The sequence below is a fragment of the Micromys minutus genome (assembly GCF_963924665.1).
Source record: "Micromys minutus genome assembly, chromosome: 22".
Taxonomy (NCBI): domain Eukaryota; kingdom Metazoa; phylum Chordata; class Mammalia; order Rodentia; family Muridae; genus Micromys; species Micromys minutus.
The window spans coordinates 24,988,937-25,002,036 of record NC_137957.1 but is presented as its reverse complement, the minus strand read 5'-3'; the positions used below and the strand labels follow the sequence as shown (position 1 = coordinate 25,002,036).

Sequence of the window (13,100 nt, the reverse complement as noted above, 5' to 3'; positions counted from 1 at the left end):
TTTTGTCCGTTTTAGTGAGTTAACCTGCAGTTCTATTACGTGTATTTAAGGAGGGACTCTTAGAATATAGTATCACTGTCTTGTTCCATGGCTGTACATGATTGCTACAGATTAATTTACATAGCATATATTTAAAGATTCATAAAACAAGAATTTTCTGTTAACAGTCAGACTATTCGAATTTTTTTCTAGTCATGCTTTCTACTTTCTTTTCAGGCTTGCATCGATGACAATGTTGATATGGTGAAGTTTCTGGTAGAAAATGGGGCAAATATCAATCAACCTGACAATGAAGGCTGGATACCACTCCATGCAGCTGCTTCCTGTGGATATCTTGATATTGCAGAGTAAGCCAGTTCTGTTTTAGTTTTATGCTAATATTAAAAATAGATTCTATAAAACTCCTGTTTAATGACCAGGCAGTGGTGGCACATGCCTTTAATCCCAGCACCAAGGAGGCAGAGGCTGGCCTTGAACTCACAAAGTTCTTCCTCTGCTTCCTATGTGTTGGGATTAAAGACACACACCACCATACCTAGCATGTTAACTGTTAGATTTTCTTCAGAAATGATGTAAAGGTTAGGTATTTAGGCTTTGAGTCAGCTAATATGGATTACAAATGTTTCCTCACCAATTACTAAGGGTTGTAATTTTGGCAGGTTCATTCTTCTAGCTTCAATTTTTTTTTTCTCTATAAAATGGAATTAGTAGGACAGTTGTGAGGCTTTACCAGGGTAGCCTGCTAAACACAGTGTATGGCACATAAGAAATCTGTGGTATGTATTGGCTTTGATAGTTATCTTTTTGTTTCCGCTGGTAAAATGAAACTCAACTTCTTTCTTCAAACGCTAATTCTTGTACTTTTTAAAATACAACTTTTGAGACTAAAAAGGCAATAATTAACAGTTCTATATAATTTCCTTGCATAGGTTTGATTGAGTCATAAACCTGCTGAGTTATTTGGGGTGGAACAGAATTCCAAATTGAAAATGACTTAAACAGCAAGAACATTTACAAGAGTATGTAGTTTGGGGGAATGGCTTTATTCATTCATTCATTCATTCATTCATTCATTCATTCATCCAGATTTATTAAACTATCTAATATTAGCAAGGACTTGTGGCTTTTCAGTTTTTTCTGAATTTCTCAATTATAGATTTTATTTTTAGCAATGTTGCCTCTTTTTCACAAGATTACCATTGATCGAGAATTGTGACTCATACATCCATATCCTAAGAGCTTAATTTTAAAAAGGTTAAGTTTTTAAAATTACCTTCTTCATGTTTCACGGGAGCCACTTCTTTGTGACTGAAATTTTTTATTGTATATATTAATTATATTCTTTTTTCTATTCCTCTGTTTTCTTTTTTCTATTCCTCTGTTGATTGACATGTAGGTGGTGTCCATAATTTGGATTATTTAAATCGGCTATTGGCTATTGTAAACAGTACTACAGTGTGGCAGTATTGATACATTGATGTGTTAGTTGGGGTTTCTGTTGGGATAAAACACTAAGTTGACCAAACAGCAACTTGAGGAAAGGACTTACTCAGCTTGCGAGTCTCGGGTCACACTTTCATTGAGGAAGCTCAAGGCGGGAACCTGGAGATGGGAACTGAAGCAGATGCCATGGAGGGGCACTGCTTACTGGCTTGTTCACTCATCGCTTATGCAGCCTGCTTTATTGTACAACCCAATACCGCCTGCCTAAGGCTGGCACTGCCCACAATACGCTGGGTCCTCCCCATCATTCACTAGTTCAGAAAATGCTCCACAGGGTTGCCTACAGGCCAGTCTAATGGGAGCACTTTCTCAATTGAAGGTTCCTTTTCTTAGGTGACCCTAACTAGTGTCAAGTTGACTTAAAACCAGACAGCACAGTTGACTTGCAATCCTTTGGGCAAATGCCTAGTTTTTGATATAGCAGGGGTGTGTTGTAGATCCATTTTGAGAAAGCTCTTTTCTGACTTAGTAGCTGTGCTAGTTTACATTCTGAACAGCAGCATACCAGGGTTCGCTTTGGTCACAGCTCACCATGATTTGGTGTTACTTCCTGTTCTCTTAAGGACTGTCATTATCACATAGAATCTCAGTGTGATTTTGATTTACATTTCTCTCGTGACTTGTAAGAAAGAACATTTTTAATGTTTCCTGGCCATTTGAACTTCATCTTCTGGGAATTGTGTTCTATTTTCATTAACCCATGTATTGATTGTTTGATTTCTTTTATAGTTTTTTAAATCTTTGTAGTTCTAGATATTAATTATATCAAAAATAAAAGCGAACAACTTTTTTTCTCCTGTTACATAGGTTGTCATGATTTTTTCCTTTGCTAAACACAAGCTTTTTGAGTCTAATGGAATTCCATTTATCAGTTGTTGGTATTGTTTTATGAGAGATTGAAGTCCTATTCAGAAAATATGAGCCTATTCCTATTTCTTAAGTGTTTTCTGTACTTTCTTTTACTTAATCAAATCTTTGATCTGTGTGCATTTGATCTTTACACAGGGTAAGAAATAGGGGTCCAGTTTCATTCTGTTATGTGTGGATACACAATTTTACCATGATCACTGTTTATTGAAGAGGTTGTTTTCAGTGCTTATGTTTTTGGCATGTTTTTCCAAAGTCAGGTGTTTTGTATGTTTACGTTTAGCTTAACACTGATCTCTGTGTCTGTTCTGTGCTGGTATAGCTCTATAATGGAATTGCAGTAGGCTATGCTGGTAATTCCAGCATTGTGTTTTTGCTCAGCATTGCTTTGACTGTCAAGCATTTTGTGATTCTCTATGTATATTAAGGGTATCATTATTATTATAATTATAAAATATAACCCTGGAATTCCAATGAGTTGTATATAATCTGTAGGTTGTTTTGGTAGTAAGTTCTTTTCTATAATAATACATTTGTCTTAGTTAGGGTTTCTATGGCTGCAACAGAACAACATGAAAAAAAAAACAAGTTGTGGAGGAAAAGGTTTATTCAACTTACACTTTCATATTGCTGTTCATCACCAAAGGAAGTCCAGACAGGAAGTCAAGCAGGATAGGAACCTGTAGGTAGGAGCGGGTACAGAGACCATAAAGAGATGCTGCTTACTGGCTTGAACTCCCAGAGATCCACCTGCCTCTGCTTCCTAAGTGCTAGGATTGAAGGCATACACCACCATGCCTGGCATTCTAACTGTTAATTTTTCTTCAAAAAAAAAAAAAAAAAAAAAGTAAAGGTTATTTACTTAGACCCAGCCTGATTTCTTACAAAACCTAGGACCATCAGCCCAAGGATAGCGCCGCTCACAATAGGCTAGGCCCTCCTTCATAAGTCACTAATTAAGAAAATGCCTTATGTCTAGATCTTAGGGAGGCATTTTTTTCAGTTGAGGCTTTCTCCTTTCTGATAACTCTGGTTTGTGTCAAGTTAACATAAGACTAGGCAGCACAACACGTTTCTAGTCTATGAACATGGCAGATCTTTCCATCTTCTGATGTCTTTCTCAGTTTTTTTCCTGACTGTTTTACAGTTTTTATTGTATAATTCTTTCACTACCTAAAGTGGGTGTGGTTTTATAGTTACAGTTTTTGTTTGCTTGTTGGTTTGTGGAGGGTTCTTTTGGAGGCAGTTATGAAAAAGTAGTTTTGCTTTCTTGAACATTTGCTATTGAAGAATAGTAATGTTGGTGTTTTATATTGATTTTTATATTTTGCTATCTTGCTGATAACTTTTATCAAATCTGAGAACCTTCTGATGGAGTCTTGGGTGTCTCTTTAATTTTAGAACTGTGTCATCTACAGATTTGAAAGCTTTGATGTTTTCTACTTATGCCTCATTTATTCCCATCTGTGGCTTACTGTGCTACCATATTGATTTTTAATATAATGAGTTGTCCCATGAGAACCCTTCAACAAGGACTAATTAGTTTTCAAGTCAGGCAGCTCTTGAAGCTCATACACTTGAACATATTTGATGTGCTGATGGCAGCCTCTTGTCAATTGCCCTTAATTGGTTAGCAAATTATACCACAGTTCTTGAAGAAGCTCTATTCTTTTATAATGTGTTTTTGAGAGTGTACATTACTCCTGGATTGGTAGTTTCTCCGTTCATAATCAGTAGAGTGGTTACGTTTTGGCTCTATTGCCAGGCATTATGGGATCAAAATAACACATCATTACTAATTAACTTGGTCATGTATTACACATACATTAGACTGAATGTCCACCACTGGTAACGGTGTTTTGTTTTGGGTATTGTCTTTCTGTCTTTTATAGTATTCTACTTGTGAATTCATTGAATGGCTTTTGTTTTGTTTTTTGAGGTGGAGCTCACTGTATCACCTAGGCTGGCTTGGTACTTGATACATAGCCCATCTGGCCCCAAACTCCACCCTCAACCTATGTGCACACACCCCATTTCCAGCTGAAGTAATGCTTTGCTAGTGGTCATACTGTCAAGTAGAAAGGATCATTTGGTTCATTGTTTAAGTTTAGTTTTAGGTTATTTTTCAATTTAATTTAATTATTTAGATTAAGTCCAAGTTCTAATCAGTGAGTTCACTACCACTTGAATTCCTACCATACACTATGAATATACGTTTATAAAGTTTTTCTCTTGATATTCTCATATGATTTTTAAACCTAAGTATCAATGGAATTAAGTAATCCATATGTACTGGCTGGTTTAGGGTCAACTTGACACAAGCTGGAGTTATCACAGAGAAAGGAGCCTCAGTTGAGGAAATGCCTCCATGAGATCCAGCTGGAAGGCATTTTCTCAACTAGTGATCAAGGGGGGAGGGCCCAGCCCATTGTGGGTGGTGCCATCCCTGGGCTGGTAGACCTGGGTTCTATAAGAAAGCAGGATGAGCAAGCCAGGGGAAGCAAGTCAGTAAGTAACATCCCTCCATGGCCTCTGCATCAGCTCCTGCTTCCTGACTTGCTTTAGTTCCAGTCCTGACTTCCTCTGGTGATGAACAGCAATGTGGAAGTGTAAGCTGAATGAGCCCTTTCCTCCCCAACCTGCTTCTTGGTCATGATGTTTTGTGTAGGAATAGAAACCCTGACTAAGACACCACCCTTATGCATAAGTGACAAAACATCACAAATACTCCTCTACTCTCAACTTTAAAAAGTGACAGAAGTTGTAGAGATTGCTCATATTTGGATACAGTAGATGCTTGTTCAGTTCATGCATATGGCCATGAATGTCACACAGCTCTATCTGTCCTACTTAACTAGCTGGTAAACATCGTTCAGTTAAATAATTGTACCCTTAGCTTTGACACTGGCCTTTTGTGTTTTAATTCTTGGAAATACGAGGATTTCTATGTTTATTTAAAAAATGCTTTGTGATTTAATGTTTTAGTTGTCCAATTTTATTACTCTATTTCTTTTTAAAGCTTCCACTATAAATGCTTAAGAGATGCTTCTATCTTGAGTAGCCATAAATTTTTCTAATATGAAAATTTTACTCTACATTATGGAAGAAGCTTCTGTCTCATTTGATCATTAAAGACTTGGGTGTTTATGGATATAACTTAAGATGTTTGTGGTGGTTTAGTTACGGCTTGGTCCTCCTTCCCTCTTCACAACTTTTTATCTTCAAGATTTTTATAGCCTCACCACCAAATTATGGCCACTGTCTAACTAACTACTTTTACCACCTGTTTTCTAATCCCGAGCACTGTTGCTTCCGCTGGGTTGTTATAGTTCCTAGGCCAGACTGGCAGCGTCCTTCTGTCTTAGCAGCATAGCTCAGCAGTGTAGCTGGCAGGATGCTGCACAGTAGCCCAAGCTGGGGAACATTTTTTTTAAAACTTACTCATATCACATCCTGCTCACTGCCCAATTCTCACAATCATTCCGGCACCCCTTCCCATTTCTCCTCTGAGCAGGTTGGACCCCTGGGTATCCCCCGCCCCCCTGCCCGCCCATCTTGGGATTTCAAGTTTCTGAGAGGCTAGATGCTTCCTTTCCCACTGAGACCAGACAAGGCAGCCAACTAGAAGGCTATCCCACCTATAGACAACAGCTTTTGGGATAACCCCCACTCCAGTTGTTCGGGACCCACTTGAAGACCAGGCTGTACATCAGCTTCATATGTCTTACACAGTCTTATCCAGAGCTTCCAGTGTGTTCATTCTGCGTTCTGTCGAGGTAGAAAGATTGATCTACAAGAGTCTGATCCATCTGCCGTTCATCACTCTTGACTTTCTGCCACCATCTTTGGCTCTTCTGTATCTATTGTGGTCTCTTTGTTGATCCTTTAGACCAAGTAGACATCTTTTTTTTTTAATGGTCTGCTTATTTCTTCTGTCTAAAAAAATATTGCTATGTTTAAATTCTTTAGTTTTAGTTTTAAAAATTATGCATCATATTTTTCTTCCCCCAGCTCCTAGGACCTTCCCAGCTTCCTACCCACCTAACTTCATAATTTCAATTTATGTGTTCTCTCCCCCTCAACACAAAAGCAAAAACAAAGATACAACACACTAAGAGGAAATGACAAAGAAAAAGTAAAGAAAAGTAACATTGAGGTTTTTATATGTCCTCCAACTACCTCTGGGCATGAGAGACATTCAGTTTCTTCGCAGGTTTAATCCAGATAGAGTCATAGCCCTGAGGGGAAGTGAGCATGGGGTACCACCCCTAACCAAGAAGCTATTTGCAGTTGATTCCAGCTGGCAAAGGGAAAAATCAGTTTTCTCCCATAAAATGTCACTTGTTTATCAACCACATTCCAGGGAAAACCCCATGCTCAGTTGGATTGCCAACTTACCAAAAGTTATACATTCTTAGCCAGTTAAACCCTGTTTATGTTATGTAATTTAGTTGGGACAGTCCCAGATAGGTGAAACATGCAAGAAATGAAATTAAGCTACAGTAAGTTACTTGAATACTTTGGAAAGATGCAAAGGCAAGTCCTACTGCCACTCAAGTAAGTGTTCGTAAAACAACTAGGAGATGTGAATTAAAAGGAAAACACTAGATTCTATACAGTGGTTGCTCTGCTTGGTAATTTGAAATACCTGCTTTGAATGCATAGCTAAAGCATTACAGATGTGGGTTTGGGGGTTTGTTTTTTGTTTGTTTGTTTGTTTTGATAAGAAAAGCACCATGGATTTACAAGATATTAGAAACATCCAAAGAGAAGGCTTGATCTTCACTATAAGATGAGTAAATTATTATAATTTACCTATTTGGTATAGAAGGAAATATGTTTTTATAGGCCCACTATGGGTTGGAGGACATTACCGTGCAAATGCTGGTCCTGATTGTATTGATACTTGTATTTATGCTTTCTTAGAGACACTAGATTATGGAAAGTATCAGATACAGTATGCAGAGATGTCTGTGCCCTATTGAATCTGTCCTTTGATGGGGGTACATATTTAGTCCATTTTGTTAGGTACACTGTCTTTGACAGACAAGGGAGAAGGAACAAAGTAACTAGGGACCGTGAGATTGGAAATGACAAGAAAAGAATGGCTTACTGGCCCATAGTAGTAGGCAGGAGACCTCCGAGGTCGTTGTAGTAGTGATGGTAATGGCTGACACTTGCCCAGTGTTTCCTGGGTGCCATTTCACTATTCTCAACCCTTTGACATAATTTCTGTTGAAAATGTAATTTACTCTCTGGCACTCTAGGAGAAATAAAAATCACAACTTCGGTGTAGTCCTTTGGGTAAAATAAAACATGGCCACAAATGGTGCGGCCTTTTCTCATTCCCCATAATTGTACATAATTGTACATTTGCCTTTTTATAGAAATATTACTGACTTTGGTTGTAGACTGTTGCCTCAAGTTGGTGAATATATAATTCTATATTTTTCTGAGCTGTGATTAGATTCTAATGAAGAATCATACCCTTATATTAATAAAATTTATTTAATAAGTGAGAAAAGTCACCTGTAGGAAACGACAGAGCTACTATTTGAGTCAAGATAGTCTAGGTTTTCAAGTTTGCACTTAAAGCCAAAACAGGATTGTGCCTCCCTCTTGTCTTTATAACTGGGGGAATTAAAGTTAAGTTTATTTAGGTTTAGAAAGTTGATTTTATTGCACTCCGTTGAGGTCCCAGTGAGAGTTACAGTAGCCGCTGGAATAGAATTTTATGATACACATCCTGGATTTCATCAAGTCTCAGATGTCATTCTTGTAGCTCAGTGTTATCTTTGCTAATTGAAACATTACATTTTGAATGTAGGTTTATTTTTATCTGAAATAATTTTTTTCCACAGTTCTGTTCTCTGAGTGGAAATGTGTTGCAGCTTGGCTTGATAATGCTCCATGATCTTATACACTGGCTTACTTTGGCTTAGCTGGGATTCAACATTGATAATATATACAAACGCCTTGGGATATAGAAGTTGGGATCACTATAGTTAACCCCAAAACTAACCAGAGACAAGGAAGGGAAGGAAGGAGGACGTAAGTTAAATTAATGAATGTCAAACAAATCGTACAGTTGAGAGCCAAACTCCGATTTTGTAAAACATAAAAAATAGTACTTCTCTCTGCCCAGCCAGCTTTTGGACCATAGATCAAAATTAATGCCACAAGACTCCATTTATTTCTATTTATCCATTGTACGTATTTATAGTTATAAATAATGGTTCCAGTCTAGAATTCTATATAGTTTTAGTGGGTGTACTAAATGTGTGAATATATACCTCATATTCTAGACTTTTTACCTGAGCGACTACCTTGGGCCCTACTGTTTCCGACAATTATGGAACCTTACTTTCATTAATTTTGTTAGTTTTCATTCAGCATGTTTGTGTGCTTTTATTGTATTATTTTGATGGGAAATTGTGCTTCATAAAGCTCACTCTTCAGACACTTCAGTTATACATACTTTTATTTTCAGTCTTTATGTTCTTTGAGTGAGTTCTAACACTCCAACAGACACGTTCTTAACATAAATATCCTCATTTGTTTGATTGAAATTTGCCTAGCAGGTTGAGTTTCCTACTGTCTTGAAGCAAAGCAGTTCCTCACTCTACTTTGGTATTCTCTACTTTAGACTCATCTTTTTGAAATCTCTACTGTGTTTTGTTTTGTGGAAGGAAAAGTTTATTGCCTTTGGGTCAGAGTTGATGATGGTACATTGAAGCCATGGGAGGAGTAGGAGGTCGACAGGTCACATCATGACTTTAAGAACAAAGCAGAGAGAGACCTTGAAATGTTGAGGGTCTTTAAACTCTTAAGACCCACCTCGAGGAACATCCTTCAACATGTCCTCCTTAACCTCTGAATCAGCACAATCAGTTATCCTAATTGATTAGAGACTGTGGGATAACATCTCATTCAAACTGTCACAGAAACCTACTACAGAACAAATTGGACTTAATGGGTTTCCAAAAAGATATAGAAGTCAAATGTGTAAGGTAGTTAGGTAGTTAGGGGGGTGTGTGTGTGTGTGTGTGTGTGTGTGTGTGTGTGTGTGTGTGTGTGTGTGTGTGTAGTTAGGAGGGAGCATGTACAAAATTCTCAAAGCCCTAATAAAAATAAAAAATTGTTGTCAATATATGATCAACATTGATTTTTAGCTTATGTAAAGTGTTTTATAAATAGAAGCTAAATTACACAAACAAAACACCAAAATATGATTAACTCCAAGAAAAAATACAGATTGAGAGATCACCTGTGAATAATAAATTGTGAGTAACGCTGAGATCTAAACCAGGACATTCACTTGCAGCTGAGCTTTGTGAATACATTGAAGGGGAACAATGTAAATGAGCCTGGTCACCATCTTCTTTAGTAGGTAGTCACTGTGCAACTCCTACAACAACTCCTGATAAATATCGATAAACCATATCTGGGGAAAATAAAACCCAGGAGAAATATATAAAATATAAAGTCACTGATTATAGGCGTGCTAAAGTATTATGTAAGCATGGTATTTGTGAATCACAGATGAACTTCGTTTTTAGTCTTAAGTGTATTGTCATAATACCTTCTTAGATATAATAATGCAAATGTTCTCAAACAACCAAAGTGTATAATTCAAAACTACTTCTAATCCCAAGCATTTTGGATAAGAAATATTCAACTTATTCTTTAAATAAAATGTCATTCTAAGACTTAAAGGTAGTTTCATGTTTTGTTGATACTGCTTATTTCTTTAAGACATGGTTTTGCTATGTAGCCAGACTACACAGAATTTACTGTCTTCTTGCCTCAGCCTCTGAAAGTACAGTTAGTTTTACTTTTCTATATGTACTTAGTTTAACTCTTGTTAAAATGGAATCTCTCTGAAGGAAAGTGTTATCTTTATTGTTATATTGCTGACATATAGCAGACTTGACAGCCCATGTGTACTTTTTAAATTATTGACTACCTTAAAAATACAAGAAAATTATGTAAATAGAGCATTTCACAGAAGAGTCAGTACAAATGCCAATAGAAACTTTCAGCCTCCTGTGAAATTAGGAATACAAATTAATCAGACATTTATTCACGACCTAATACCAATACTCTCCAAACTATTGCACAAAATAGAGTCAGATGGACCACTACCTAACTCATTTTTCGAGGCCAAAATAACCCTCGTTCCTAAACCACACAAAGACCCTACAAGGAAAGAGAACTTCAGACCAATCTCACTTATGAACATTGATGCAAAAGTACTCAACAAAATCCTTGCAAACCGAATCCAAGAACACTTCAAAACAACCATTCACCATGATCAAGTAGGCTTCATCCCTGGGATGCAGGGATGGTTTAATATACAGAAATCCATCAACATAATCCACCATATAAACAAACTCAAAGAAAAAAACACATGATCATCTCACTAGATGCTGAGAAAGCATTTGACAAAATTCAACACCCCTACATGTTAAAAGTCTTGGAAAGAACAGGAATCCAAGGCTCATACCTAAACATAATAAAAGCAATATATAGCACACCAACAGCCAACATCAAACTTAACGGTGAGAAACTTGAAGCAATCCCACTAAAATCAGGGACTAGACAAGGCTGCCCACTCTCCCCCTACCTATTCAACATAGTACTAGAAGTCCTGGCCGGAGCAACTGGACAGCAGAAGGAAATCAAAGGGATACAAATTGGAAAGGAAGAAGTAAAAACATCACTGTTTGCAGATGACATGATAGTGTACGGAAGTGACCCCAAAAATTTCACCAGACAACTTCTACAGCTAATTACCTCAAACAAATCAGTAGCCTTCCTCTACTCTAAGGACAAACATGCGGAGAATGAAATTAGGAAAAAGATACCCTTCACAGTAGTCACAAACAATATGAAATACCTTGGTGTGACTCTAACTAAGCAAGTGAAGGACCTGTATGACAAGAACTTCAAACCTCTAAAGAAGGAAATCGAGGAAGATCACAGAAAATGGAAAGATCTCCCATGCTCATGGATTGGAAGGATCAACATTTTAAAAATGGCCATCCTACCAAAAGCAATCTACAGATTCAATGCAATCCTCATCAAAATTCTAACCCAATTCTTCATAGAGTTAGAAAGAGCAATGTGCAATTTCATCTGGAATAACAAAATACAAAATAACAAAAGACCTAGAATAGAGAAATTCATCCTTAACAACAAGAAAACATCTTCGGGAATCACTATCCCTGTCCTCAAGCATGGTACTGGTACAGGGATAGGCACGTGGATCAATGGAATAGAATAGAAGATCCAGAAATGAGCCTTCACATATATGACCACTTGGTTTTTGACAAAGGAGCTGTAAACATTCAATGGAAAAAGGACAGCCTATTCAACAAATGGTGTTGGTCCAACTGGCACTCAGCATGCAGAAGAATGAAAATAGGCCCTTTCTTATCTCCTTGTACAAAGCTCAAGTGCAAGTGGATCAAAGATCTCCACATTAAACCAGGTACACTGAAACTATTAGATGAGAAAGTAGGGAAAACCTTAGAACACATAGGCACAGGAGAAAATTTCCTGAACAGAACACCAACGGCTCGTGCTCTAAAGTCAAATATCAACAAATGGGACTTAATGAGATTGCAAAGTTTCTGTAAGGCTAAGGACACTGCCAAGAAAACAGAACAGCAGCCAACAGATTGGGAAAAGATCTTTACCAACTCCACATCTGATAGAGGCCTAATATCCAAGGTATACAAAGAGCTCAAGGAGTTAGACACCAGAGAATCAAACAACCCTATTAAAAAATGGGGTACAGAGCTAAACAAAAAGTTCTCAGTTGAGGAATATCAAATGGCTGAGAAGCATCTAAAGAAGTGCTCGACATCACTAGCCATCAGAGAAATGCAAATCAAAACAACTCTGAAATTCCACCTCACACCAACCAGAATGGCTAAGATCAAAAATTCAGATGACAGCAGATGCTGGTGAGGATGCAGAAAAAGGAACACTTCTCCACTGTTGGTGGGGTTGTAAACTGGTATAACCACTCTGGCAATTCCTCAGAAAATTGGACATAGTGTTTCCTGAAGACCCAGTTATTCCACTTCTGAGCATATACCCCAGAGAAGCTCCAACATACAACAAAGACACATGTACCACAAAGTTCATAACAGCCCTATTTATAATAGCCAGAACTGGAAAGAACCCAAATATCCTTTAGTAGATGAATGGATACAACAATTGTGGTATATTCACACAATGGAGTACTATTCAGCTATCAGAAACAATGACTTTATGAAATTCTTAAGAAAATGGTTGCATCTAGAGACTATCATCCTGGGTGAGGTAACCCAGTCACAAAAGAACAGACACAATATGCAGTCACTGATGATTGGATACTAACCCCAGAAAGCTCTGAACACCCCAGAAACAACTCACAAACTATATGAAGTTCAAGAAAAAAAAAAGGAAATGAAAAACCATTATGCTTAATCTTTACACACCAAGAAAACTTTGACTATTTTCAGGTTACATCTTGTTTTACAGGTACTTTATGCTCATTGTAACTAGTAAGATTTTAATGCATACTGTTAAACCTTTAAAAAATATTTTTAAAAATATTTTGTACTGACAAAAATATATTTGCATACTTTTATGCAAAAATGCTTAAAATTTGTACATTTATCTTTTTTAAAATAAAGTTGTAAAAAAAAGGAATACAAATTAAAGCAAAGGCAAGATAT

At 37.1% G+C, this 13,100-nt stretch overlaps 1 protein-coding gene across 11 annotated transcripts in view; it reads left to right on the top strand.

Moving 5' to 3' along the window:
• The window catches only part of PPP1R12A (protein phosphatase 1 regulatory subunit 12A), a gene marked incomplete at its 3' end in the record, with an annotated part of 99,433 nt that overhangs the window by 32,308 nt on the left and 54,025 nt on the right, over window positions 1-13,100 (top strand). For all 11 annotated transcript variants that reach the window (XM_080935673.1, XM_080935671.1, XM_080935672.1 and 8 more), the window contains exon 2: window positions 217-347. In XM_080935673.1, the coding sequence (XP_080791799.1) occupies window positions 217-347 (131 nt within the window). The remainder of the gene's footprint in view (window positions 1-216; window positions 348-13,100) is intronic.